Here is a 27,320-nt window from a genome sequence, read left to right as displayed (position 1 = left end):
CATGATTATAAACTTTTCCCTTATGACTGTCTTTGCTGTGTCCAATAGGTTCTGATAGGTTGTGTTTTCATTCTCATTAAGTTTCAATCACTTTGAACTTTTATTTTTTCAATGACCAACTCATCATAGAGTAATGTGTTGTTCAGACTCTTGTTTCTTTTGCTTTTGAATTCTAGTTTTATTGTGTTATGGTCAGATAGTATGCAGGGGTTTATTTCAGTTTCCTTATATCTGATAAAACTTGCTTTGTGACCTAAAATACGGTCTATTTTGGAGAAGGTTCTATGGCCTGCTGAGCAGAATGTATATTGTGCTCTTGCAGTATGGAGTACTCTGTAGACCCCTGTCAGGTCCATTAGATCTATCATGTCATTCAATTCTAGAATTTGAATTTTTATCTGGATGACATACCAATTGGTTGATGATAGTGGAGTATTGAAGTCTCCCACCACCACTGTGTTGGGGGTCTATCTGTGTTTTCAAGTCCAATAGTGTATGTTTAATGAAGTTGGGTGCACTGACATTGGGCATATGTAAGTTAATGATTGTTATTTCTTCTTGTTGTACTGCTCCTATTATTAGTGTGAAGTGACCTTCTTTGTCTCTTCTGAGTAATTTAGGTTGAAGTCTACTTTATCTGATATAAGTATTGCTACTTCTGCCTGTTTTCAAATTTTTGGGGCCATTAGTTTGGCAAATCTTCCATCCTTTCACTCTAAGACAATGTTTATTTCTGTCTGTAAAGTGGGTTTCTTGTAAACAAAAAACTGTTGGATCTTTCTTTTTAATCCAGTTTGGCAATTGGTGTCTTTTGATGGGGAATTGAATCCATTAATATTCAGTGTTAATATTGTGAGGTATGTGGTAGTTCCTACCATTTAGTTGTTTTTGTTGTGTAAGGGTTTATGTGTGTGTAATAAATTCTATGCTTCTCTGTGATTACTTATCTGGTCTTTTCTTGAGTTTTAATATTTCCCATCCTTTTATGACTATGATTGTTTTCATCTTCTGTGTGTAGGATTCCTTTCAGGATCTTCTATAGTGGTGCTTTAGTGGTCATGTATTATTGCAGTTTTTGTGCTTCCTTTCATGGAAGTTTTTTATTTCTCCTTCTATTTTGAATGATAGCTTTGCTGTATAGAGTATCCTAGGGCTGAAGTTGTTTTCTTTAAGTGCTTCAGATACCTCACTCCATGCCCTTCTTTCTTTTAAGGTATCTGTTGAGAAGTCTGCTGTTGTTTTGATGGGCTTACTTTTATATGTTATTTGATTTTTCTCTCATATAACATTGATTTTTTTTTTTGTTCTCTGTGCTAATTGTTTTAACTATAATATGCCATGTTGAGGTTCTATATTGGTCATGCCTGTTTGGTGTTTTGGTGGCTACCTCTGCTTGAATGAACATCGCTTTTTTGAGATTTGGAAATTTTCTGCTATTACTTTGTTGAATATATTATGTATCCTTTGGCATGGCCCTCTTCTCCTTCAAAGCCCATGATTCACATGTTTGGTCTTTTGATGGAGTCACAGAGTTCTTGTGTGTTTCTTTCATAGCTTTTGAGTCTTTTGCTTAAGAATTCATCTTTTTTTTTATATATATTTATTTTTAGTTCAAGCCCTGAAATTCTATCTTCCACTGTACCAATTTGTTTGAGTGGCTTCCTACTGTATTTTTAGTTTATTTAAGGGACTTTTTAATTCCAGGATTTTACTTTTGTCATATCTTGTGTTATCTTCTTTATTTCACATACCTCTTTTTTTGTAGTCTCCTAGTTCATAGTTTCATTTTAGAGTTTGTTGAAATCCTCTCTGAGTTCATTTAGTTTTTTCCTGTGTTTTTCTTATCATTATTCTTTTGAGGTCAAAAACTTGGGATTTGTCCCTTTCTGCTTTTGACTAAATTTTCTATCATGTTATTGTTAGCCTTTTGAAGAGTCATATTCCCTTGCCTTCTTTTCCCATGTTTCTATTTTGTGCTTTGCTTGTGTGCTGTTGATTAGTTTTAATCACTTGTCTTCTTTACTTTGACTTAATCTCTATACTTTGACTAGCTTAGTTGTTAGCTAAGTTGTTGTAATACTGGTGTTCCCTAACCTGAAGGTATAATTAGGCAGCAACAAATGCACAAATTCAATGTCAAACCAGTTACTTACATAATATATAGTAAACCCCTTGGGTGATATTGTCTATCAACAGTGGGTATTGGGGAGATAAGAATTGTTTGGATAGAGATAGTTATTTACATAATTGAAAAGATGGGACTAGAAGAGAGGGTAAGGAGGGGGATGAGAAGAGGGGCAAAAGAGTTGTGAGGAGTAGGGGCTGTAGGGTGTATAAATGTGTGGTTCAGTTGTTGAGGGGGAAAGTGCTATTTTTAATGATGCAGGGGGGTAGAAAGGATTGGGGTAATGTGCAAAGTTACTATAGTAGACTGTTCAGTGAGTGGGGAGTGGGGAGGAAGTAGGAGCATATGATAAAGAAGAAGAAAGGAAGAGAGAATAGAAGAGAAGAAGAAAAAGTTGGAGAGAAAAGAAAGTGGGGCAAGAGAGGGCTAAGCAAATTGATATTTGGACAGAATGGAAGAGGGAGATTGGTACCAATAGATAGTAGAAAAAAGGAAACAAAATGAAGAATGCAAAATTAAAGATAAAATAATAATAAAAATAACAATACTAAATAAAAAGGGAAAAAATCAGGTTGCTGAAAGTTCTAGTCTTTTTTCTCTGATTTCAAATCCAAGTGCTGACACTTTTAATAGGGGCTTTCTTAGTGTCTCTGTTTCTTCTTTCTTTTTCTTTTTTTCATTTTTATGATTGAGTGTGAAAGCAGTCCCCTACTACCACAAACTATGCAGTCAAGTTTCCCACATTTGGGGAAATTGGAGGGATCAGCACACCTGGAGTGCAATGGATAAGACTTGCCCTGGGAAAACCATCTTCCTGATCATGGTATCTCCCCACTGCCAGGTAAATATCTCTGTTTCTTCTTAAGTTTGGTATGTTGGGCCACGTGGTGATGGATTTTGCCCCTTCCTATTGGACAGATTTGGGGGAGAGTCTGTTCAGGGTGTTTGAGCCCATCCTTTCCTTGATGGGATGGGCCATCTGGTACAGGTGAGTTCTCTGAAGTAGTCCTGCCAGAAGCTAGTCTGTGAGCAGTCCCTGGTCCCTTCTGCCCACAAGGCAAGCTGAAATTGAGCACTTTGATCACTCACTGCCAGTTTCTCCAAGGTGGTCTAATATGTTGCTGATTTTACCAGCTGGCAGCTATGTCACTCTGCTGCCACTCAGGCTTGTGCAGGTCAATGTTCTGTCCCACCCCAACAGGCTAAGACAGTTCAGCATTTTGCCCTGCCCCTATTCCTACAAGTTAAACTCAGCCTTCTGCCTCACCCCTACCAGGCAGAAGTGAATTTTACCCTCTGTTTATGGCCACCAATTTTGTCCAGACTGGTGCTATCTGCCCACCAGCTGTGCTGGCCTATGTGCTTCCCTCAAATGCAAGTGATGTGTCATGCTTACCTGGCGGGGTTGTAGATTCACTTCAGTGGAATTGAGTCACACTCACTTGTTGGGGTTGCATAGTCATGCTGGGGAAATTAGGTCAGCCAGGTGAGGATAGAAGGGGTGCAGGTAGATTGGTTCTGTGTCTACATAACATAGTGGGTCCAGTCTGTGGTGGGACTTCCCTAGCAGTTATGTGCAATAAAAAGGTATTTTAAGGGTCAGTTGTTGAACCTTATGTTCATCCTATGTGTTGATGGTCATTTAGCTGGCTTAAAAAATCAGTTACCTGTTTCTTGCTACCATGACTCTAAAGTACTTTTCTGAAATCATGGAACTCAGGTTTTCTGCATCCCTCAGCTATCTGCCATCTTGGAATTTCATAAGATTTTTTTTAGTGTGAATTCTCTCATGTATTTAAAATTAAGTGGGACAAACAAAGGCCTTTCCATACTGCTTCCATCCATATGGATTTTTTCCACTGTGGATTATTGATATATTCTAAATGAACTGAGCAAATTAAAGACTTTCAAACATACCTTTCCTCCATAAGACCCATTTACATTGTAGGTTTCCATGTGGCCTTGAAATGTTAATTTGACTGTAATTTTTGAAGGGTTTTTTGAGATAGGGTCTCACGGAATCTTCCTGGTCTCTGCCTCCTTAGTAGCCAGGAGTGAGCCACTGGCTTCTGGCTACTGTAATTTTTTATGGGTAAATGCCATTTCATGCATGCCTACTTGTGGGTTACAAAGGGAGCAAATGGTCTCATTCAGTGCTTAGCATGATTTATATTTTTTCTGTTCTGTTTTCTCTTCCTCACAAGGAAAAAGAAGTTAACTGTAGTGGGCATGCTGCCAGCTGAGTGCTTGCAGCTCTTGTGTTTTAGTTTACTTTTTTTCTTTGCATCTCTGAAGCCAAGGATCTCCAGAGAACCTCTGTCCCCTAACTTTTGCTGCTCCGTACTCAGACAAAACTGTTAATCCTCCTTTTTATCCTGATCCAACTCTCAGCAACAGGTAGGCAACCATTCAGTTTCCTTGTTGTATCTGAATAAAATAGCCTGTTTCAATTTCTTCAAGAGTTTCAGGGTGAATTTGCTACTAAGGATCATACTTTCCTCTTTCATTTAACCTTTTAACAAAAATTTCACTCTCTGGTAACTATAGAGAAAAAGTAAGCTTTAGTGTAATCTTCATATATCTCTAACATTTTAAATATGTTGTGCTTTATTTAATTGAAAGGTTTTTTCTTAGAAACAAAGTCATTATATACAAAGTTGAAGTAATCTATGAATCTCTCTTACCTTCTCTTCTCTTACCTTCCTTCCTTGAAAGGACTTTGGTATAAGTAATTGTTATATTATTTCTATGTTTTGCATGTAATGTGTGCATATATATGTATGTATGTGTATAATGTATATAAATATATTCTTAGTATCAATTTGTTTGTTAACATTTTATATAAATGGTATCATACTAAGTTCTTCAACTTCAACTTGTTTTTTTCTCTAAAATTCAATGATTTGAGTTTCATCCATGTTAAATATACATAGTGCTAGTTCAATCACTTAAACTGCTGTCTAGTATTTCCTGTGTGAATATGCCAAAATGTGTACACCTAATCTTCATAAACAATACTGATGTGAATATACTTTTCTTAAAACTGCAGCACGTTTATCAGGATAATGTTAACATCCTAGGATAGCTATATTCTAGGCCAGCTGTTGGTCTTGCTGGACTTTTGTTCTGATGTGAGTCCTGTTATTGATTCATTTAAACTATCATGTTACAAGAGTGGCTGACCCTTTTTTAAAAAATTTGTTTATAGTCCATTTGGATTGCTTCATCTATGAATTTCCTCTTTCTGGACTTTGCTACTTTTGTACTGTGTTCGTTTCCTTATTTCCTTAGAGAGATTCTTTTTGTTGGATTATCTTTGTAGACTATACACTGTGAATAATTTCTTCCAGTATGTGGCTTGTATTTGGTTGTTTTTATTGTATCTTTTGTTGTAAGAAAAATTTAAGTTTCAGTGTAATCAGATTTATCTTTTTTTCCTTCATTGTTTGTATTTTTAGTATCTTATGTGAGAGATCCAACTTAATGCAAGATATTCCCCAATGTTGGCTTTTATGACTTTTTTTTGTTAATTGCTTGCCATTTATTGCTTGCCAGTTCCTGGTTGCTCATGCCTGCAATCCTAGTCATTCTGGAGGCTAAGATCAGGAGGACTGGTTCAAGGCTAGTCTGGGCAAATAGTTTGTAAGACTCCCACTCCAAAATATCCAGAATAAAATGGACTGGAGGTGGGGCTCAAGTGGTAAAATGCCTGTTTTGCAAGCATGAATCCCTGAATTCAGAAACCAGTCCCATCAAAAAACAAAAACAAAAATACCCAGAAAAATATGTAAGGCTTCAAACCAACTGCAATTTGAGGAGATTATGCGGATGTGATTTATTAAATTTTTTTTCTGTAGAACCAACCACTTGCCCTTAGGTCTGAATATTAAGTGATGTCAACATTAAGCCCTTGCCTGCTTCACTTCCTGCTTGTTTCTCTGGAATTGCACAACAGTATGTAAAACCTCTACATATAAACTTTGTCTCAAGCATTGTTTTGTAGGGAATTTAGGCTACAAAAGTTGGTCAGTCACAAGGCTATATCTTAGTGCCAGTATACTACTCCCCTTGTTATTCTTCAGTACTATAAAAGAATACCTATGCTTTCCCCCATATCATTTCAGATGAACTTTAGGATCATCTTGTCATATTTAATAGAAAGAAGATTTGGGGCTTTTGAGTTTAAACTGAATTTATATGTGAGTTTGGAGGAGAAAATGACATCATTTTCAAGAGATCTCCTATCAGACGTTGTAGGGATACAACTTTGTTTTGCTCAAGAGTGCCTTGGCTCCTTGGGATCTATTGGTGGTACATGAATTTTAGTGTTATTTTTCTACTGTGTAAAATGACACTGGACTTTTTTTGAATCTATGTATTGCTTTGTGTAATTTTGGCATTTTAACAATATTAATTCTTCAAATTAATGGGCACAGAATGTATTTTTCTCTGTTTGCATCTTCAATTTATTTCATCAATGTTCTGTAGCTATCAGTTTAAAGCTCTCTCACTGACTTGGTTAAATTTACTCCTAAGTAAAATTTATTTATTTATTGGGAGTACTGGGAGTTGAACTTACGGTGCTTGGTAGACAGGTGCTCTACCACTTAAGTCACACTGTCAGCCATTTTTCTGTCATTATTTTCTGAGATAGGGCTTTGCTTTATGCCTGACCTAGACTATGATTCTCCTTTTTATGTTCCTACATAGCTGGAATCACAGATAGTTACCACCATGCCCAGCCACTGGTTGAGATGGGGTGCCACAAATTATTTGCCCAGACTGGCCTCAAATCATGATCCTTTCCATCTCTGCCTCCCAAGTAGCTAGGAGAGGCATGCTTAAGCCATTGTACTTGGCCATTTTTATTTAATTTTTGATGCTCTTCTGAATGGTATTGTTTCCTTAATTTATTTTTTTGTTTGTGTGTAGTACTGGGTATTGAATCCAGGGCCTCACACTTGCGGTGAGGTAGAGCTCAAGTGCTCTACCACTTGAACTATGCCTCCAGTCCTTTTGTTTTTGAGATTGGGTCCTGTTAATTTTGCCTAAGCTGGCCTTGAACTTAGGATCCTTCTGTCTTTGCCTCCCAAGTAACTGGGATTATAGGCATGTTCCACCATTCTCAGTTCTTAGTTTCTTTTTTGGATAATTTGTTGTTAATGTATAAAAATGCAACTAATTTTTGTATATTGATTTTATTTATTTCTAAGTACTAGTATTTTTTGGTAAAGGATTTAGGACTTTCTATGTATAAAATCATGTTATCAACAAACAGAATCAATTTTACTTTATCTTTTTCTATATGAATATCTTTTATTTTTCTTCCCTAATTGCTCTGGCTGGGATTTCCAGTACTATATTAAATATAAGTAGTGAGAGTGAGCATCCTGTCATCTTCCTGGTCAGGAAAATTTTCACCACTAAAGGGTTAGTAATGTAGATTAGTGGCAGAGTGCCTGCTTATCACTTTGCATGGCCTTTGATGTGAGCCTCAGCACCAAAACAACAACAACAACAAAAAAAAAAACCAAGAAAAACCCAATACGGAGTATATGTTAGCTATGGGCTTGTCACATATGTGTTGATGTTCATTCCCTCAATACCCAACTTGTTGAGAGATTTTCAACATGCTATTCAATTTTTTGTGGTTCTGGGAATTGAAACCAGGGCCTTGCACATGCTAAGCAAGTGGTCATTCGTGGAGCTACGTTCCCAGCCCTTGTTGAGAGTCTTTCATCATGAAAGGACAATGAATTTTGTCAAATGCTTTTTCTTTGCCTAGTGAGATGATTACATTTTTGTCCTTTGTTCTCTCCTGTGTTATATCATGTTTATTGATTTGTGTGATGTTGAACTATCCTTGTATTCCCACAATAAATCCCACATGCTCATGATGAATGATCTTTTTAATGGGTTTTAATTTTTTTCAGTACTGGGAATTGAACTCAGAGCCTTGCATTTGTAGGAAAGCACTCTACCACTTGATCTGTATTTGTATTCAACTTGCTAGTGTTTGGTTGAAGATTTTTGTACTTAACTTCTTCAGTGAAATTGATCATTTACTTTCTTTCCTTATAATGTTTTTTGTCTGGATTTAGGATATGGTAATACTGGGCTTCCAAAATGAATTTAGAAGTACTACCTGAACTTCAATTTTTAAAAAGAGCTTGAGAAGAATTGATATTATTTCACTTTTTAAATGTTTGGTAGAATTCAATCATGAAATCATCCAGTAGTGGGAATTTCTTTGATGGAGACTTTTTGTCTAATTCAATCTTATTACTTGTTGTTGACTATTCATATTTTATATTTCTTCAAGTTCAGTGTTGTTAGGTTATTTATGTCTAGGAATTTGTTTGTTTATTTTAGCTACAACCATTTAGCTGCTTCCAAAACACAATTCTGTTATTTGCAGGGAAATAACAGGGAAATTCTGTTATTTTCAGGCAACTGGAGAACATCATCTTAAGTGAAATTAGTTAGGGTCAGAAGGCCAAAAATCATGTTTTCCCTCATAATTGGAATATAGACCTAATACAAATACAACAATATTATGAAAACCAAGTCACACTAAGGTGAGCTTACATACAAGAGGAGAAGGTAAAAGAAAGAAGTTAAGAAGATTAATGTGGTTGATGGACTTCTTATACAAGAGCGAATTTAGAATTTTTAAACCTGTTGAAACCACCATAAGAAGGGTATGAAGGTAGAAAAAAGAACAAAAGAGGGGATGAACCAATTTGGATTATAATACATAAACATGGAAATGTCCCAAGGAAACTCCCTGTGTAGCTATCTTAAAGAAACAAAAATGTCATTGTTTTTCTTTACAAAATTGGGGAACAGGAGGGTGGAACATGCCCTGCCTGGAGAGGGGAGTTGGGACCAGTGGGAGGGGGAGGTGGTGGGGAAAGGGAGTAGGAGGGTGAATACAGTGCAAATACTGTGTACACATGTATGTAAATGGAAAAACTATTCCAGGAATGGTGGGAGGGCAGGATAAAGGAGAATGATGGAGAAGGTGAATTCAAGTATGACATATTTGATACATTGTAAAAACTTTTGTAAATGACACAATGTGCCAACACACAGCACAGCAATAAAAAAAATAAGAACAATGGTGATACAGGTATCGTATAAGCATTTCTGTCACCAAAAGGAGAGATAAAGAAGTACAAAGGAGTAATAACCCAACAAGACCAAAACCCAGCAAGGCAGACAGCTTAATACTCCAAGTCTGGCCTCCTGCACATAATATGGCATGAGGTTTCCCCATGGCCTTGGGAAGATCCACTCCTAAAGAATTGCTGGTCACAGCACACATCCTCACTCTCTTGTGCTGCTTTTCATGCTGTCTGTGGTTTTTCCCTTGAATGCATTGATTGCAAGCTGCTGGTAGATTTTTCTGAAGTCCCTGCTGCTTCACTCCTATTGCTTTGCTAGGCATTGTACAAGTGGAAAATCTCTGTAGGGCTCTTAGCTTATATCAAACTTTCTCCTGGCCTGACAGACTTTCCTTTGAAATCTTGGTAGAAGCCACCATTACTTCAAAAGTCTTGTATTCTGCATGCTTTCAGAACCAGACTATGTGGGTACCTGTAAGGCCTCCTTCAGGCATGAATGGTACCTGGGTCTGCTTAAGCCTTGGCTAGAGTAACCACACACTGAGTAGAAAAATTCCGAGATGGTCTAGGCAGTAAGCCTATGGAGATACCCCAGGGCCAGTCCCAGAAACAGTTCTACTCTGGAAGGTCTCTGGGTCTATGGCAGGAAGGGGGCCATGAAAATTTCTGAGATGCCCTCTATGCCTGTTTTTGTCCCAGTGAAAAGCAACTGACTCCCTTTATATCTCTGCCAATCTCTGTGCAAGCAAACACTTGTCTATACCCTTGTTTGGATCTCCTGAAAACCCTCTCTTGCTCTTTCCCTGGCCAGGCTGTGACTTCTCCAAATCTTTTCTCTCTGCTTCCCTCTATACCCAAATCTGAGTCTGTAAAATCTAAAACCATTTAGCTACTTCTGAGATACTATGGTGAGACAAGTATAGGGTAAACAGTTCTATTACAAGAAGGACAAAGAGCACAGTGCTGGTTTTGGTGGGGGCTCTTCTGGTTGCACCATGTCACGCTGGATGACATTATGGTAGAAGTGTGTATAAGATAGAGATCATGTGCTAGGACAGGAAGCAAGAAAGCTTAGAAAGCATAGTCTTGCTTTTTTTTTTAATAACAATTGTTTTGCAAGAACCATCTTCATGCCTTCTGAGGGCAGCACCTAACCATCTTCCATTAGGCCCCACTTCTTAAAAGTCTACCACCTCTTATGTTGCCACATTGAGGACTAAGCTCCCAATACATCAACCCTTGGAGGACACACTCAAACAATATCCAAACCACAGCACAGAGTATATGCATATTTAACAATTATGTCTACCACAAATTTCCTAGCTTTTCAAGTCCTTTTAGCATTTGACATTACTAATTTTTTTAATTCTATTGATCCTTGCCAGGTGCGGTGGCTTGCATCTGTAACCCAGTTACTTGGAGGTGGAGATGAGGGGGAATCATAGTTTGAGGCCAGCCTGAACAAAAAGTTAGTGGGACTTCATTTCAATCAATAGGCTGGGTGGTGGTCCTAGCTATGCCCGTAAGCTATAGATTGCAATCTGAGGCTAGACCCAGGAAAAAATGTAAGACCTTTCTTGAAAAATAAAGCAAGAAAAACAAAAACAAAAACGAATAGGGCTGGGGGCATAGCCCAAGTGGTAGTACCCCTGCCTAGCAAGCACAAAGCCCTGAGTTCAAACTGCAATACTGTCAAAAATATATCAATTATTGATATCTTATATCTTGATATATGGTTTTAATTCATATTCTCTGATTACCAATGAGGTTGATCATATTCTCATATCCATTGGTCATTTGTGAAGTGTCTCAGAATTTCATATCCATTTTCTACTGACTTGTCTTTTTTTGCTTATTGACTTACAGCTTTACAATATGCACACAGATATATTCTTAGTATATGTCTTTTATAGTCATATGAATTGCAAATATATTTTCATTTACCTTTTTATTCTTTGAATCTTTTATGTTCAGTGCTTGTTGTAATCGTAAGGATTTTTTCCTAATCTGACAATATCAAAACTGTAACTGCATCCAACTCACATGACCTTATAAATGTCCTATGTCAGCCTATGGTAGAAGAAAGCATGCATGGCAGAGAGAGAGCAAGAGGTTGAACTCACAGCCTCTAGCCCTTTATTAATTGGTATTAATCCATTCATAAGGGTGGAGCACTTATGACCTAAATACTCCCTAGTAGGCCCCACTTCCCAACACTGTTGCACTGGGGATTCAGTCTCCAACACATACTTTAAAAAAATCTTATTAGCATATAATAGTTGTACAAGGGGAAACACTGTGATGTTTACATATTGGCTTACAATATATTTTAGTTAGATTTACTCCCTCCATCATTCTCCCTCATCACTTTCTCCCTTCTTAGAACAACTTTAACAGGTTTCATACCTTTGTTTTCTTATATGAATACAAAATACATCACCACATTCAACGTCACTCACCCTTTCCTTATGCTCACCCCTCCCACTAGTACTCACCCCTGAAGCAGGCCTATTTTACCCAACTGTCCTTGTTTTTATGTTTAAGTGTATATGGATCATCCCAGGGGCTTTTGCCTTGGTACTTCAGGCCTGTATGTATCATGATCTAATCAAATTAACCCCTCCGTTATTTACTCTTTCTCTTTCACCATACTCTCCTAATAGTCAACAGCTTATGGTAGGTACAGTGCTTTACGTTATATTCATATACGGATGGGTAATTTCAATATTTTTCATTCTCTAAAATTTTCTTTCACTCTTCTACCTCCCATAGACAGACCCATTAATACAATTTTATTCTCTCTCACATATATAATATGTGTGTGTGTATAAATATATATACACGTGTGTGTGTGTGTGTGTGTGTGTGTGTGTGTGTGTATCCAATACATACTTTTGGGGACACACATTCAAACCATAGCAACTTGTGTTTAGTAATCTGTTTTGAATTTGATCTGTAGTAGATGTTACTTATCTCTGATTTCATTGGGTTTAATTAGCATTTTTTTCTTTTTGACATAGAAGTTTATATCATTCATTTTCAACCTTATTCATTTCCTCTTTTCTTTCTTACTAGAAAAGAAGAAAAATATATCTTTAAATTACTTATTTAAGAATATATAATTTTTATACCAGGTTTTAGCTTCATTCTATAAGTTTTGATGAAAATATTTTATTATCTTAATTTCATTAAGATTTCTCATTTGATCAATGAATTATTTAGCAATGTATTTTAAAATTTTGAACATATGAGAAGATAAATTCTTCTTTTCTGATTTCTAACTTATACTCTTGTTCAAAGTCACAGTGGTTTGAAATGTTTAAGGACTTGCTTTTTGGGATTCAGAGGACTACTTGAATATCTGCCTTACTCTTTCTTGTATTATGGTTTCACACATCCTAGGCAATTTTTCTATACCCTCTCGTACCCTTTGCCCTTTCCCCTTTCATTCTCTTTTTGTCTCATGCTTCCATTAATATATTTTCTTCTTACTGGTTCTTCCTTTAATAGTATCTAACCTGTAGCTAAATTATCCTTTTGCAGTGTTTTTTATTAGTATATAATAATAGTGCAGGAGGTTTCACTGTGATATTTCCATATATGCATATGATGTACACTATTTTGGGTCATCTCCTCCATTATTCTTCCCTTTCCCCTCCCCCTTCTTAAAGTGATCTCAGCAGGTTTCAAAGTTCCATATTCATACATGTATAGAAAATACATCAAACATATTCACCTCCCTTTACCTTCCTTGTTTACTCTCCCCCTGCCACTAGTACCTTCCCCTTAACATGACCTGTTTTACATTCCTGTCCTTCATTGTCTAAGTGTCTGTTCATTGTTCAGCGAGGTTTTGCCTTAGTTTTATCTAACCCACTCTATTACTCTTCCTTATGCTTTTCCATCTACCCTGTATTGTTCAACAGTTTTCAGTGCATTTTGTTGTGTCTTGTTCATGCACAGATGGGATGTATTTTCATATTATTCACTCTCTATCATTCTCTTCTGTTCTTTTCCTCCTCTCTTCGTCTCCTCTAACAGTTCCACTACTGGAAACATATTCTGTATATATGTGTATATATAATAATACTTGTATTTGTATCTATTTTTGACATATGACAGAAAACATGCAACCTTTGTCCTTCTGAACTTAGCTTACTTCACTTAACATGATCTTCAGTTTTATCTAAATGCTTTCAAACGACAAAATTGCATTCTTTATGGTTGAAGAACAATCTGTGTGTGTGTGGTACGTATATGCACACATTTTCTTAATCCATTCATTGGTTGTAGGACATCTGGGCTGTTTCCATAGGTTGGCTATTGTGAATAGTGCTGCAATAAACATCAATGTGCAAGTGTCTTTTTAATTCCTAGTATCAGATATATGTTTTTAAATCAAGAATTTCTTTTTGTAATTTCTACTATTTTCATTGTACTCTCAGGCCTTTATCCTTCCTTTGTAACTATTTGAACATACCAAGCACAGCATTTGAAAGTCTCTGTGGAATCAATGTGAGTCAATGCCCTGTATAGCTATCCTTATCTCAACCAGCAAAAACCCTTGTTCCTTCCTATTATTGCTTATACTCTCTCTACAACAAAATTAGAAATAAAGGCAAAATAGTTTCTGCTGGGTATTGAGGGGGTGGGGGGGAGAGGAAGGGGGCTGAGTGGGTGGTAAGGGAGGGGGTGGGGGCAGGGGGGAGAAATGAACCAAGCCTTGTATGCACATATGAATAATAAAAGAAAAATGAAAAAAAAAAAAAAGAAAGTCTCTGTGGATAACTCCATTATCAGTATGAGTTTGTTTCTATTATGTGCTTTATCTTTTGGTTTTCTATTACATTGTTTTGTTTCCTCCAATGTGTTTATGTTTTAGTGTGAGGCACTGAATATTTTTTAAATGTAGAGATAATTTGAAGGTAGAAGGATGTTCTTTACTTCTAGGCAACATTTATTTTGCCATGCAACTATTGACACTAGAAATCCTTGTTTACCATAATCCAAACAAGGATTGAGGTTATTGGAAGGTCAAATAAAGTCTGACAGTTTCTTGTCCATGTTTACATCTTCCTCATGTAGCTCTTTACAGTCTCAACCCACAACCTGAGGGCCAGGTCTCCAAGGTACCCTCTTTGCTGCACCCCAAAGTATCTTTTTGGTCTTCCTAGCTCTGTGAGTTTAGCAAAAGTTTTGCTTAATTTCCAAGCATCTCAGGTGCCTCTTCTGAAATTGTCAGGTGCAACTCAGAGAAATTTGCTCCCAAATGCCTAGCTTGCCCTCTGAATTAATTTCTCCATATCTTAGGCAATAACATAATTCTTCACTGCTTTGTTTGCTCTCTAATATATTTTATGTAGTTTATTCTGTTTTCCTAGTTTTTTTTTTTTCATTGAACTAATTGGTGAGATGGCTAATGGTTTAGTCTGCCACTGTGGTACTTTTGTATCTGTTAACTTCTTTCATACTTCAGTTCTTTTTTCTTTTTTTATTCATTTATTCACATGTGCATACATTGTTTGGGTCATTTCTCCCAGGGGCCCTCCACTTCAACCCTCTCCCTGCCCTCCTCTTGCTTCAAGGCAGAACCTGTTCTGCCCTTATCTATTATTTTGTTGAAGAGAAGACATAAGTGTAATAAGAAAGACAAAGCATTTTTGCTAGTTGAGATAAGGATAGCTACACAGAGAGATTACTAGCATTGCTTCATGTACAAATGTGTTACAACCCAAGTTAATTCATCTTTAACTGATCTTTACACTGGTTCCTGATGCCCTTCTCTTGTTGACCTCTATTGCTTTAAGGTTTCTGTATTGGTTCTTCTGGAATGGGGACATCAAACGCTTTCATGTTTTGGGTTTATCAGTTACTTTCTTTGTGAGCTATTTTCTGCATAAAAGTGGATTGGTAAAATATGGCCTATGTGCCAGATACCTGTTTTTATAGGGAAGGTTTTATTGGAACCAAATGATGCACATTCATTTACTTATTGAATTCATTTAGTTTTTGTTTTTGTTACTGTAGTGAAAGAACTGAGGAAGGCTAATTGTATAAAGAAAAAAATGTTAATTTAGTTCACAGTTCTAGATGTTTAAAGGTACAGTGCTAATACCAGCTCAGCCCTGGTCCTCTTGGCTGCATCACAGAGGATTTCATCATTGGGGGAGTGTATGTGTGAGAAATTGATCACTTGGTCAATCAGAAAGGCAAAGAAAGTGGATGGCGACAGGGTCAGGTTTATATAACAACCCACTTATGAGAACTACCCAGAGTTCCATGAGAAATAACTTAATCTTTTATGAGGACCTGCTTCCAAATGACTTCACCATCTCCCAAATGACTTCACCATCTCCCACTAGGTCCTATCTCTTGGAAGCTCCATCTGTCAATATCACTACCTTAAGGAAAAGTTGCCAACACAGAAACCCACTCCATATTGTCTATGACTTCCTTTGTCATACAGTAGCAAGGTTGAGTAGTAGTAGCAGAAGCTATATGATCTACAAAGCCTAAAGTGTTTACTATCTGGTTCATTATGAAAAGACTCCTATTCTAATTTATTGGTTTTTTTGTTTATTCTTCATCTGTTTTACAGTTTACTTTGTCGGCTTATGTTGAAATATTAATGATATTTATTATCATTTCTAAATGATCTATTTTTCAATTTTACCTGTTATTATGCCTGTTCTATGTTTTTGCTCTGTAATTTTCATATCTTTTAACTGGATTGGAGAATTTAAAAATCTCACTGGAACTAGAAACAGAAATCTGTGCTTTCAACCGTTTTGTTATACTAGCCACTCAACTTAAAATTGTTTTTCTTTCAGATACAGGACAATGACAGTAACAACTGGATTGACATGGCATGAGAAAAAATGTCTATGAAGACCACTTGGAAATGCTTCTTTGAGTCTTCTTTATAAGTGTAGTGTTCATACATTTAGCATTAACAATATAGTTCAGAGGTGTGGTCACCAGGGAGCTACTATAACAGTGATTTACCATGAGAAAGACATTATTGGTGTTTTTATGCTTCAACATTTTCCTGAATTGATTGGACTTTCTGAAAAGCCATATACTTCCTTCTATTTTTCATTTCAAAAGAATAATATACCTGAAATGTCAACTTTCTTTTCAAATACAATACTGAAAATTGCTGATGAATCCCTAGAATTTAAATTATTTGGTGATTGTAGAGTCCTTGTACACAAAAACAACATTTTTATAAAATCTTCATTACAAGAAAAATTAGGACTTAATTGTTCTTCCTGGTCTAACTACCTGGAATGTGAAATTTTTCAAGTTGAAGGTATGTTAAATTAGATAATTTACATTTTTACATTCTGGCTCTAGTCTTTACATTTCACATTAAAAGAACAAGAAAGAATTCTCATTTTTTGCCAGTTGATAAACTTTGATAGACTCCAAAACAAAACTTGGGGGACATAAAGATTATGAGTTTATTACTCAGAAAGTATAGATTTTGAGCAAAGTGTGTTAAGAGATATATGCCTAGAGACAAAGATAGAAATGGAGATGGAGAGAAGAGAGATATTGAGAGAGAGAGAGGGAGAGAGAGAGAGAGAGAGAGAGAGAGAATTAATGAATGAGTGAATCAGAGCAGGTCAATTTTGACCAGAAGATCAGCCTATATGTACAGTTTTGCTACATACAGGCTGATCAGAGAGATTTAATGTACAGAAAGGACAATTTTTGCTCCTCTTCTTCTCATTTTGCTGCCCTGAAAAACTCAGGGTTATACAGTAGACTCACATAGGAGGTAGACTTGACCACATGTAACCATACAATATTAAAAACTTTATTATACTGTGATTATTCCCATAGGAATCAAGAATGATCCCGACTACATGAGGAAGATAACAATAGTCATAGAGTAAGTTAGGTTCTTGGCCTATCTGTTAGGAATTTTATTTACACTAATTGTATAAATCCTGCTGACAGTGAAATAAATAGTAAGAAAGATCTTATTACTTAGAATGATGAAAATGAGTTTTGTTATTGACATAAAATATTCAAGGTGGTTTAGTGCATCAATAATAAAACCATTACCAGCTATGAAACTTTTAAATCCACTTGATCAGTTTTACTTCATATTTCACTCTGGACCTATGAAATTCAATGTTTTCCAAGTTGGGAATAACGATTTAATGTAATTCCTCTCATTCCTCTCTCATTAAGAAAACAGTGTCCAGGGAGCCTGAGTTAATGATTAAAAAACCACAATTTATAAGTAGCTATTTTGCATATATTTCATTTTGTTTTTTCCTTAATATACTTTATTGAAAATAATCACCATTTCAGTGTTATTTAAATCTCATTAGATTTCTGTGGTCAAAGGCTATTATTTCAACAGTGTTTTGGTTGCTGGTTAATGTTTTAGTCAAATTTGGATAAATGCATTTTGTTTGAGTGCAAATACATAATCTTAGACATTTAATATATTATAGAAGATGCTACTATTAAAATAATAAGTAATTAAAGTAATCTTTAAAGCAGAAGAAAAGCTCCAGATTAATTGTGATTTTCTTTATGAAAGTGTTTTTTGTGTTTATTTCATTTTAACAGACACAGAAATAAGCTCCTAGCAAAGCTTAGAGCCTACAAGCCCCATGCAGACTTGGTTTCAGAAATTCCTATTCTCTTGCTGGGTCCAGTTGGTTCTGGAAAGTCCAGTTTTTTCAATTCAGTGAAGTTTGTTTTCCAAGGCCATGCAACTCACCAAACCATAGTGGGATCAGATAGCACCAGCATTTCTGAAGAAGTAAGTTATTTCAGGATTCTCTAAGGAGTTGATTTCATAGGTTATAATTATTACCTTTGTTCATTTCTTTGCTATTTTCTCTTAGAACATAAACCTTTTGCTAACCTGTAGTTAAATCCTGAATCAAATATAAAATGTGAGCTGAATCAGAATTACCCCTATTGAATAAAGCAGCAAGAAGCAGTTATATGAAAAACACCTTCTTGGTATTTGTTGTGGAAAACAACAAAATTTCAAAAATTCTGTGGAAATTTTTATGTTTTATATTCCTTTTTACCTGAATAGAAATGCTTTTATCTTTCTTGTAATAAAATAATTAGCATTTGTAATGCAATATTTTTTAGTATATAAAACCAGTCTATAGCAAATGATTATAAAAGTAAATAGCATTTCACTTTGATGGGGCAATATTCAAGGGACAAATCCATCTTTACTCCCATAAAAGCTATCTTACTTACAAAGAAACATATTTAAGGAAATGAGTACTTTCAGTTGTATTTTTTGTTACCTTAAAAATCAACAAATTAGGGTACAACATTAATCTAGAAAGTTCCTTCTGGATTATACTTGTCAATGTTATCATATAATCAAACAAAATATAATAAATTGAATGAACATAAAACTTCAAAATCAAGCTGTGTTTTTCTTTTCTTCTTTGCAGTCCAGGGTTTGAATTCAGGGCTGTGTGCTTGCTAGGCAGGCACTGTGCCACTAGGGCCATGCCACCAGCACCTGGCTCATGCTGCATCTTCTTATGATTACCAATATTATTATCTGATAAGGAATATGCTGTACATTGTCAGCGCCACAATAATGTTTCAGTTTAGCTTTTGTGTTGTCTTCAATAACTGAAAGCATTTTTTAAGACTTTCATCAATCAAATCCTATTTCTTTATGTTGGCTAGATTCTATACTCTTGGGTGGTTTTATTTTAGTATATTAGACTAGTGTTGAGCCAAAGCAAGCTGCAACAAAAATTGAATTCATTAAGCACTAATTGAAATGTTTCTGTTTCCTAAATATTGTGATGGTGTTAGAGACATAAAAACAACAACAACAACAATGAAATATTTGGTCCCTCTGATCAGGAATCTCAAAAAGCAGTAGGTAAGAAACAAATAGGTAACATTCAATGTTAGGTGCTCTAATAGCAGATATTCTTATCCAGGAGAGAGTTTCTCTTTCATCCTTTTAAGTGGAAAACTCCAAAAGCATTCTTAAACTCCAGTGAAACCCAAATTTTATATAAAAATGAAAGAATATAAGAAAGAATTTTTGTGAGGGACATAGAATATTTTATTTCTCAGAAAACCTTCTCTTTGGATAATTGAAATTATAAAGGAAGCAAATTAATGGTTAACAAAATTATGAAAGGACATATTGATGTTACTGACATTTTATGATGTACTTTAATGCTTTGTGTAATTTCTCTTATGTTGAAGCACGTGTAAGTCTCATTCTCCAAGATCAAAATCTCCAATGAGATTTTTTTCCACAGAATTTACCTGGCCAATGGGAGCTTTGGACTCCATCATGGATTACAATAGGTGACAAAAGTCTCTGTACATTCTAGTGTGAGAATGTGGTATTATATTACTGCCAGCAGCACAAATGGAAGAACTTTGATTAAAATGTTCTCTGGAAGCTAAGAAATTTGTTTTCTTTGTGGTTCTTACCAAATCTTCCATATTTGTGCCTATTTGTACATTGAAGTTGTATCTTTCCAAAACTAATTTCAGAGTTCTCCTGGAAATACTAACTGGATTAGATTCAGTGTATTTATTCAGGAACGATTTGGTTAAGAGTGTCCTTAAAGTAAGGTAAAGTTATTGGAACCATGGGGCTCCCTGAAATACTTTAACAAGATCTGTGAGTTCAGAATAATTTTCATGCTAGTCTGAAAATGCCTTTTGTCTTTTCTAGTGTGTTGACACTTGAACTGATTATATTATGGTTTTACCTGATGCTTGATTTACAAATCAAACAGTGACACCAAACATAACTTGTGATTACTGAACTTCTACACTTCTGCACTTATAGGAAAAAAAAATCCAACATGTCAATTTTACTTAATAAAGTGTTCGAGGAAATCAGTAACAATTAAACTTAAACATGACTTTTAAGTCATGTATCTTAAGTATTTTAAGTATGTATCATTTTAATACTCTGTGTGATGGAATGAGAAATCCACACAAGATGTTTCTAATGCATATTAAATTGTAGTAGCTGCCTTTAGGCAAAACACTGGAGAAACTGAACTAAGCTTTTTTCATGCAACATTTTTACTTGACAAGACTAATGATAGACTTGGTTATTCATATTTGGATATTTGGTACACAGCCATATTTTGAAAATGCATAAAGTGAGTCTACTACTAGAAGGGAAAATAACAAGATAGTATTTGTTACCAATAAAAAATCTGAGCTTTCATGACAAATTAGAGCACTGGGAAACTTGTATCCACTTCTCTGAGCTTGACAGAGTCCCAACACCTAAAGATTTATTTGATGGTATTATTGGTGATATTTACAAGGGCTTTGTTTTAGTATTGTACAACGAAATGTGTCAGTACTTAGAAGATCTGAAAAATCCAGTGAATCAATGTTTGCAAATGGTCAAAGTATTGATTTAAAAATCATGCATGAGCAAAAGATATATTAGAGTATAAAATAGACCAGTGGATTTAATATGGCAGACTATGAAAACCTTACAGATGCCTCGTTGCAACTAATATGTAAGAAATTGTCAGTTGTTGAATGTTGATATGTTATTAATGAAGAATATCTATAATGATCAAAAAGCTATTAAATTTCAAACTCCATTTCACATATATATGTATAAATACATGCACATATATGTGTGTGCATGTGTGTATGTGTTTGTGAGACCAGATGTTCTTTACATACAGTTATGCATCACTTAATGGCAGGAATATACTCTTAAAAATAGGTCATTGTGTGAAAATCATGGAATATACTTGCACAAACCTAGATGGAGTAGTCTGGTACATAGTACATGTGCCGTGTAGTACAGCTTATGGCTCGTAGGCTATAAACATGTAAACACAGAAATTGTGCAGTAAAAATATGACATAAAACATTTAAAAATAGTACCCCTTATAGAATACTTACTGTGAATAGAGCTGGTAGGACTGGAAGTTACCCTGGGTAAGTCAATGGGTGAGTGGTGAGTGAATGTGAAGGCCTAGGACATTACTGCATACCACTGTAGACTTTGTAAAGTGTACACTTAGGCCACTCTAAATTTATAACAATATTTTTCTTCAGTAATCAATTTACCTTAGTTTACTATAATTTTTCCATTATGAACTTTTTAATTTTTTTAAAACTTTTGACTCTTACAATTACATTTAGCTTAAATCAAAACATTGTATAGCTCTACTAAATGTTTTTTTATATCCTTCTTCTATAAGCTTCTTGTATTTTAAAATTAATTTCCTTTACTATTTAAAGTTTTTATTAAGAACTAAGAATACACACTAGTCCAGGCCTACATGGGCTCAGAATAATCTATATCACCGTTTTTCTTCTCCACATCTTTTCCCCACTTCAGGGCATTAACATTTAAGGAACCAGCATTGCTTATGATAACAATGCCTTCTTCTGGAGTACTTCCTGAAGGACCTGCCTGAGGCTGATTTACAATTAGCTTCATTTTTTTAAATAAATAGGAATATTCTCTAAAATAATGATGAAATATATTTTGATAAATGCACAAACTAGTAACATATCAAGTGTTATGAACTGCACAAAATTTTATTTAGTATACTTTTGAATGAATGGCAATGCAATAGATTTCTTTACATTAACAAATAAAAGTGACACCAACAGCAAGTGAGTAATGTGTTTTACTGTGTTGCAGTGGCTAAAATGTCACCAGGTAAGAGAAACTTCTCAGCTTTATTATGATCTTATGTGAGCATCCTTATTGCAAAAAAGTAAATGAATGCCACTCTTCTCTATAATTGCTTTTGGAAAATACTTTTACTTTTTCATAAAAATTGTTAGCTTGGTTAACATTTAATAGAGTCAAAATTTTATTGTTAATAATGTCAGAAACATGTAAGAGGGGTATAGCACAAGATGGTAGAGTAGGTCCCTCCAGTAATAATCTCATCACAGAAACATCAATTTTAATAATTACCCATGTTTGTAAATATCAGTGCTGCTCAAATTATTCCATAAGTTACAAAGGGAAAGGAATGCTACCAAATTCAATATGTGAAGCCAGTATTACCCTGAACAAAAACCTGTCCTTGATGAACATATACACAAAAATTCTCAATAAAATACTTGCAAACTGAATTTAATAACACATTAGAAAGATTATACTCTATGTTTAAGTTGGTTTAATTCCAGCCATGCAAGGATGGCTAGATATATGCAAATCAATAATCATAATATAACATATAATAAAGGATAAAAGCCACCAGATCATCTCAATATATGCAAGACTGACAAAATTCAACATCCTTTCATGATTTAATCTCTGAAGAAATTAGGAATAAAAGGAACAAACTTCAACATAACAAGGATTATGTATGTATATATGATAAACCTATACCTAGCATTCATAGTAAATGAGCAAAATGTGAAATCATTTCCTCAAATATCAGGAATGAGGTAGGGTGTTCACTCTCCCCACTCTTACATAGTATAGTATTGGAATTCTTAGCTAAAGCAGTAAGGAATGAGAAAGAAATTAAAGTGACACAAATATGAAAGTAAAAAGTCAAATTATCTCTATATGCAGATGATATGATCCTATACTTAAAAGGCTGTAAAATCTCTTCCAAAAAACTCCTAGATTTAATAAACACTTTGGGCAATGTAGTAGGACACAAATCAACATACAAAACAAATATACAAACAATATAACAAAGTACATTGTTATATACTAACAATGAACAGACTGAGAAAGACATCAGAAAAGCAATTCCATTTAGAATATCCTAAAAATTAACACACATAGGAATAAATTTAAGTAAGGAGGTGAAAGACTTCTGGAAAGAAAAACATAAAACCTTGCAGAAAGCAATTGATAGACACCAGAAGACGGAAACACCTCCCATGTTCATGGATCAGCAGAATTAGTATTGTGAAAATGGCTCCAAATCAATGTAATTCCCATAAAAATCCCACCATCATTCTCAGAGAACTAGAAAAATTTGCTAACATTCATACGGAAGCACAAAAGACTCCAAATGGCCAAAGCAATCCTGAGCAAAGAAGAGCAATGCTGGAGGTATCACAATACCAGACTTCAAATTATACTACAGAGCCATAGTAACAAAAACAACATGGCTCTGTCACAAAAAACAGGCATGTGGACTAATGGAATGGAAGATCCAGAAATAAGCCCGCATAGCTCCAGTCATCTGATTTTTTTTTGTTGTTTTTGTTTTTACAAAAAGCCAAAAACTTATGTTGGGAAAGACAGCCTCTTCAACAAACATTCCTGGGAAAACTGGATATTCATCTGTAGAAGACTGAAATTAGACCCTTATATCTTACCTTATACTAAAAGCAATTCAAAATGGATCAAAACTCCAAATGTAAGACCTAAAACTTTGAAAGTATTACTGGAAAACACTTAAAAATGTAAGCATAGTCATTTATTTTCTGATTAGAACTCCAATTTGCCTGGCAAAAATTACCGATGGGATTGCCTCAAATTAAAAAGCTTCTACACATCAAAGGAAACAATCACCAGATGAAGAGACAACCCTCAGAATGGGAGAAAATTTTGCCAGTCATTCATTGGAGACAGGATTAATATCCAGAATATCCAGAGTCAAAAAAGAAAACCTCAAAGAAAAATAATCCAATTAATAAACAGGTTTCAAACGAAGTACAAATAGCTAATAAATATATGAAGAAACGTTCAGCATGTTTATCCATAAAGGAAATGCATATCAAAATGACTCCAACGTTCCATCTCATCCCAGTCAGAATGGCTATGGTCAAGAAAACAAAGAATGCCTAAGGGAGGAGGAGATGAAGGAAAGAAAGATAGTGAATAATAATAAAATATGTCACATCTGTGTAGGAACAAGATACAGTGAAACACAGTGAAAACTGTTGAGCAACACAGAATGGGGGAACAGGGTGAGGAAGTGTAGTGGAGAGAGGTTAGACTGACTTCCGCACAATCCATTTACAGGTAAAATACTGAGGCAAAGATCCCACTGAACAATGAACAGACACCTAAATAATGAAGGTCAAGAATGAAGGGAGGTATTAGTGGGAGGGGGAGATAAATGAAGAAAGTAAAGAAAGTGAATATGGTTGATGTACTTTCTATGCAAGGATGATATGGAATATTCAAACTTGTTGAAATCACTATTAAGAATGGGAATAAGGTGGAAAGGAGAATAATGGTGGGGATAAACCAATTTGGGGTATAATATATATGTATATATATAAAGAAATGTCACATGAAACTCCCTGTATAACCATCATAAACAAACAAAAATTTTTTTTGATAAAATGAAGGACAGGAAGGTAAAAACAATTCTTGTCTGTGGGTTGGTACCAGTGGGAGGAAGGAGGACATAAGGAAAGGGGGAAAGAGGGTGAATATGATGGAAGTACTATGAATTCATGTATAAAAATGGAACAATGAGGCCTGTCGAAACTGTTATAAGAAGGGGAGAGAGGGAGATAAAGGATAAAGATAGAGGGTGTGAATCTAATAAGATACATTGTAAGAAATTTTGTAAATGTCACAATGCATCCCTGCTCCGTACAACTATAATATGCTAACAAATAATAAAAAAAGAAAACACACAATAAATACTGGTGAGGGTGAGGAAGGACAGGAGCGCTCATGCATATAGGTGGGAGAGTAAACTAGTGCAACCACTATGTAAATCAATGTGGAATTTCATCAAAAATTAAAAATTGAACTACCTTATGATCTTACTATACCACTCTTGGGCATATATCTGAAGGAATCTAAGTAAGCATGTAATAGAGATATCTGCATGTCCATGTTTATAGAAGCACTATTCACAATAGCAAAAATCATGGAATCAGACTAGGTACTCAACAACTGATGAATGGATAAAGAAAATGTGGTATGGTTACACAATGGAGCATAATTCATCCATAAAGAAGAATGAAATTGTGTCATTTGCAGGAAAATGGATAGAATTAGAAGTCATAATGTTGAGTAAGATAAGCCAAGCAAAAAAGCATGTTTTTGCTCACATGCAGAATCTAGACCTAAAAATTAAATAAAAATAGGACATGATTATAAAAGGGGAACAGTTTGTGGGGGGAACCAGTGGGAATGGGGAGGAGGATAGGAGAGTATAATGGAGATGTGTGTATGAAAATAGCATAATGAAACCCACTAAGACTGTTTAAAAAAAGAATAGTAAGAAAACGAGGTGAGTTAAGAAAGTGTAATGTAGTTAGTGTGAATTTGGTCAAAGTCCCTTATATGAATGCATGTTTACATCACAATGAAACCCCTTTTTACAACAAATTTATGCCAATAAAATTTTAAAAATATTTTTTTAAAAAAAAAGACATGAAGCAGCCAAAGAAATCTTGAGAGAAGAAAGAAAGTGGAAGCATCACTGTACCTGACTTCAAAATATAATATAAAATTACAGAAATTAAAACAACCTGGTATCAGCATAAAAACAGGCACATAAACTAATAGAACAGAATAGAAAGCCAAGAAATAATTCCATGCATATGTAGCAAACTGATTTTTAAGAAAAGTGTCATAAACACACAATGGGGGAAAACAGTCTCTTCAATAAATGGTCTTAGGAAAACTGTGTATTAACATGAAGATAAATGGGAGAGTGGAGAGTAATGTTGGTCAAAGCAATATAAAGATGTTGCTCCTATGCAAATTTAGATAGGAGCAGTAAATTAATATATGTTAATCTTAAAGCTCTAAGAGAGTGGATGAAAAGTTCCTCAATACAAAAATAATAACCATGTGAGTCTGTGTATGTGTCAGTTAGACTTTGCTGCTCCATCAAGTGTATATACTTCAAAACATCATGCTGTACACAGTAAATGCTATAATTTTATCTGTTTTTAAAAAGAAGCATTTATTGTGTTTTAACTCCTAATATATTTCATATCAATAGTATAACCCCATAAGTAACATTTTCTGAGATTCTCAATAATTTTTAAGAATCTAAAAGGGTCCTGAGACCAAAATGAGGACCATGGTGTTAAAGCATTAAACAGTTTTTTTTCTTCCTATTGTCATGTTTTGAATGCTAAACAGTTAACTTTAACACATTATATTTTTATCTTTCAGTATAGGATATATTCATTAAACACAGAAAAAAATGGAAAATCTCTGCCATTTATGTTGTGTGATTCAATGGGGCTAGATGAGATGGATGGCGTGGGACTGTGCATGGATGACATACCTCACATTTTAAAAGGTTATGTGCCAGACAGATATCAAGTAAGATTTCCTCAAATCTAGGACACTTTAAATCATTTTCAATATTTTCATTGAATTTTTACTCCACATGACAATTTCAACTGCTATAATGTCATTCTTTTAAAATTGTTTTTACATTTATTCATATGTGTATACATTGTTTGGGCCACCTCTTCCCCTTCCCCCTCTCCATCCCCCGCACCTCCTCCCCTTGCTTTCAGGCAGAACCTGTTCTGCCCTCATGTTCTCCAATTTTTTTGAAGAGAAATCAACTACTATATGTGATTCTAACATCAGTGAACACTACTCTTCTTTAACTAAATAAGTGTTCATGTAAGAAAAGTTAAGGGACTGTTGTTCTTGTCTATACCTTAAGAAAGAAAGCCAAAGGGCAGGATTCTTCTGTATTCCACAAAAAAGTCATGGGGATATTGTGTTTATATCACTGTACAGGAATGTAAACTAATAGTAAAGTTGTAATTTAATGTGTTGCACTTGTTTGATCACACAGGTAAGACACTGGAGTAATTAACTACTGTCTTTTGAAGTGCAGTATTATACCATAAGTCCTTTAAATCAATTTCTTACAGATGTTACTAAGATCAAAGCAATATTAAGATGGCCTTGTTATTATAGAGTTAGGTTTTAGTTTTATATCAATATACTAAATTTTGACCTTACAGTAGGATATTAGAAAATTTTTTAGGCATTTTAAAAATTGTAGTCACACTCATGAACTTTTGATAAGCTTTATCTCATGTATTTTTAGATCTTTCTAATTTGCATTTTTAAATAGTTTTTAAAAAATTTGAATTTAGATAAAGTTTCTTCTAACAATAAA

General features: G+C 34.8%; 1 protein-coding gene and 1 non-coding gene across 2 annotated transcripts in view; one reads left to right on the top strand and one right to left on the bottom strand.

Annotated features, from left to right (window-relative positions):
- Positions 1–2,812: 2,812 nt before the first annotated feature.
- On the bottom strand, positions 2,813–2,974 carry LOC141425076 (U1 spliceosomal RNA). The gene has a single exon (XR_012450185.1). It is a non-coding gene; the product is annotated as a U1 spliceosomal RNA (small nuclear RNA).
- A 13,118-nt stretch (positions 2,975–16,092) lies between these two features.
- Ifi44l (interferon induced protein 44 like) overlaps positions 16,093–27,320 on the top strand; it is a 50,304-nt gene continuing 39,076 nt past the window's right edge. The window contains 4 exon segments of the mRNA XM_074079576.1: positions 16,093–16,564; positions 17,101–17,149; positions 17,842–18,037; positions 26,348–26,500. Of these exon segments, the coding sequence (XP_073935677.1) occupies positions 16,093–16,564; positions 17,101–17,149; positions 17,842–18,037; positions 26,348–26,500 (870 nt within the window).

Source organism: Castor canadensis, chromosome 7 (genome assembly GCF_047511655.1).
Source record: "Castor canadensis chromosome 7, mCasCan1.hap1v2, whole genome shotgun sequence".
Classification (NCBI taxonomy): Eukaryota; Metazoa; Chordata; class Mammalia; order Rodentia; family Castoridae; genus Castor; species Castor canadensis.
This window is presented reverse-complemented; position numbering and strand designations above follow the sequence as displayed.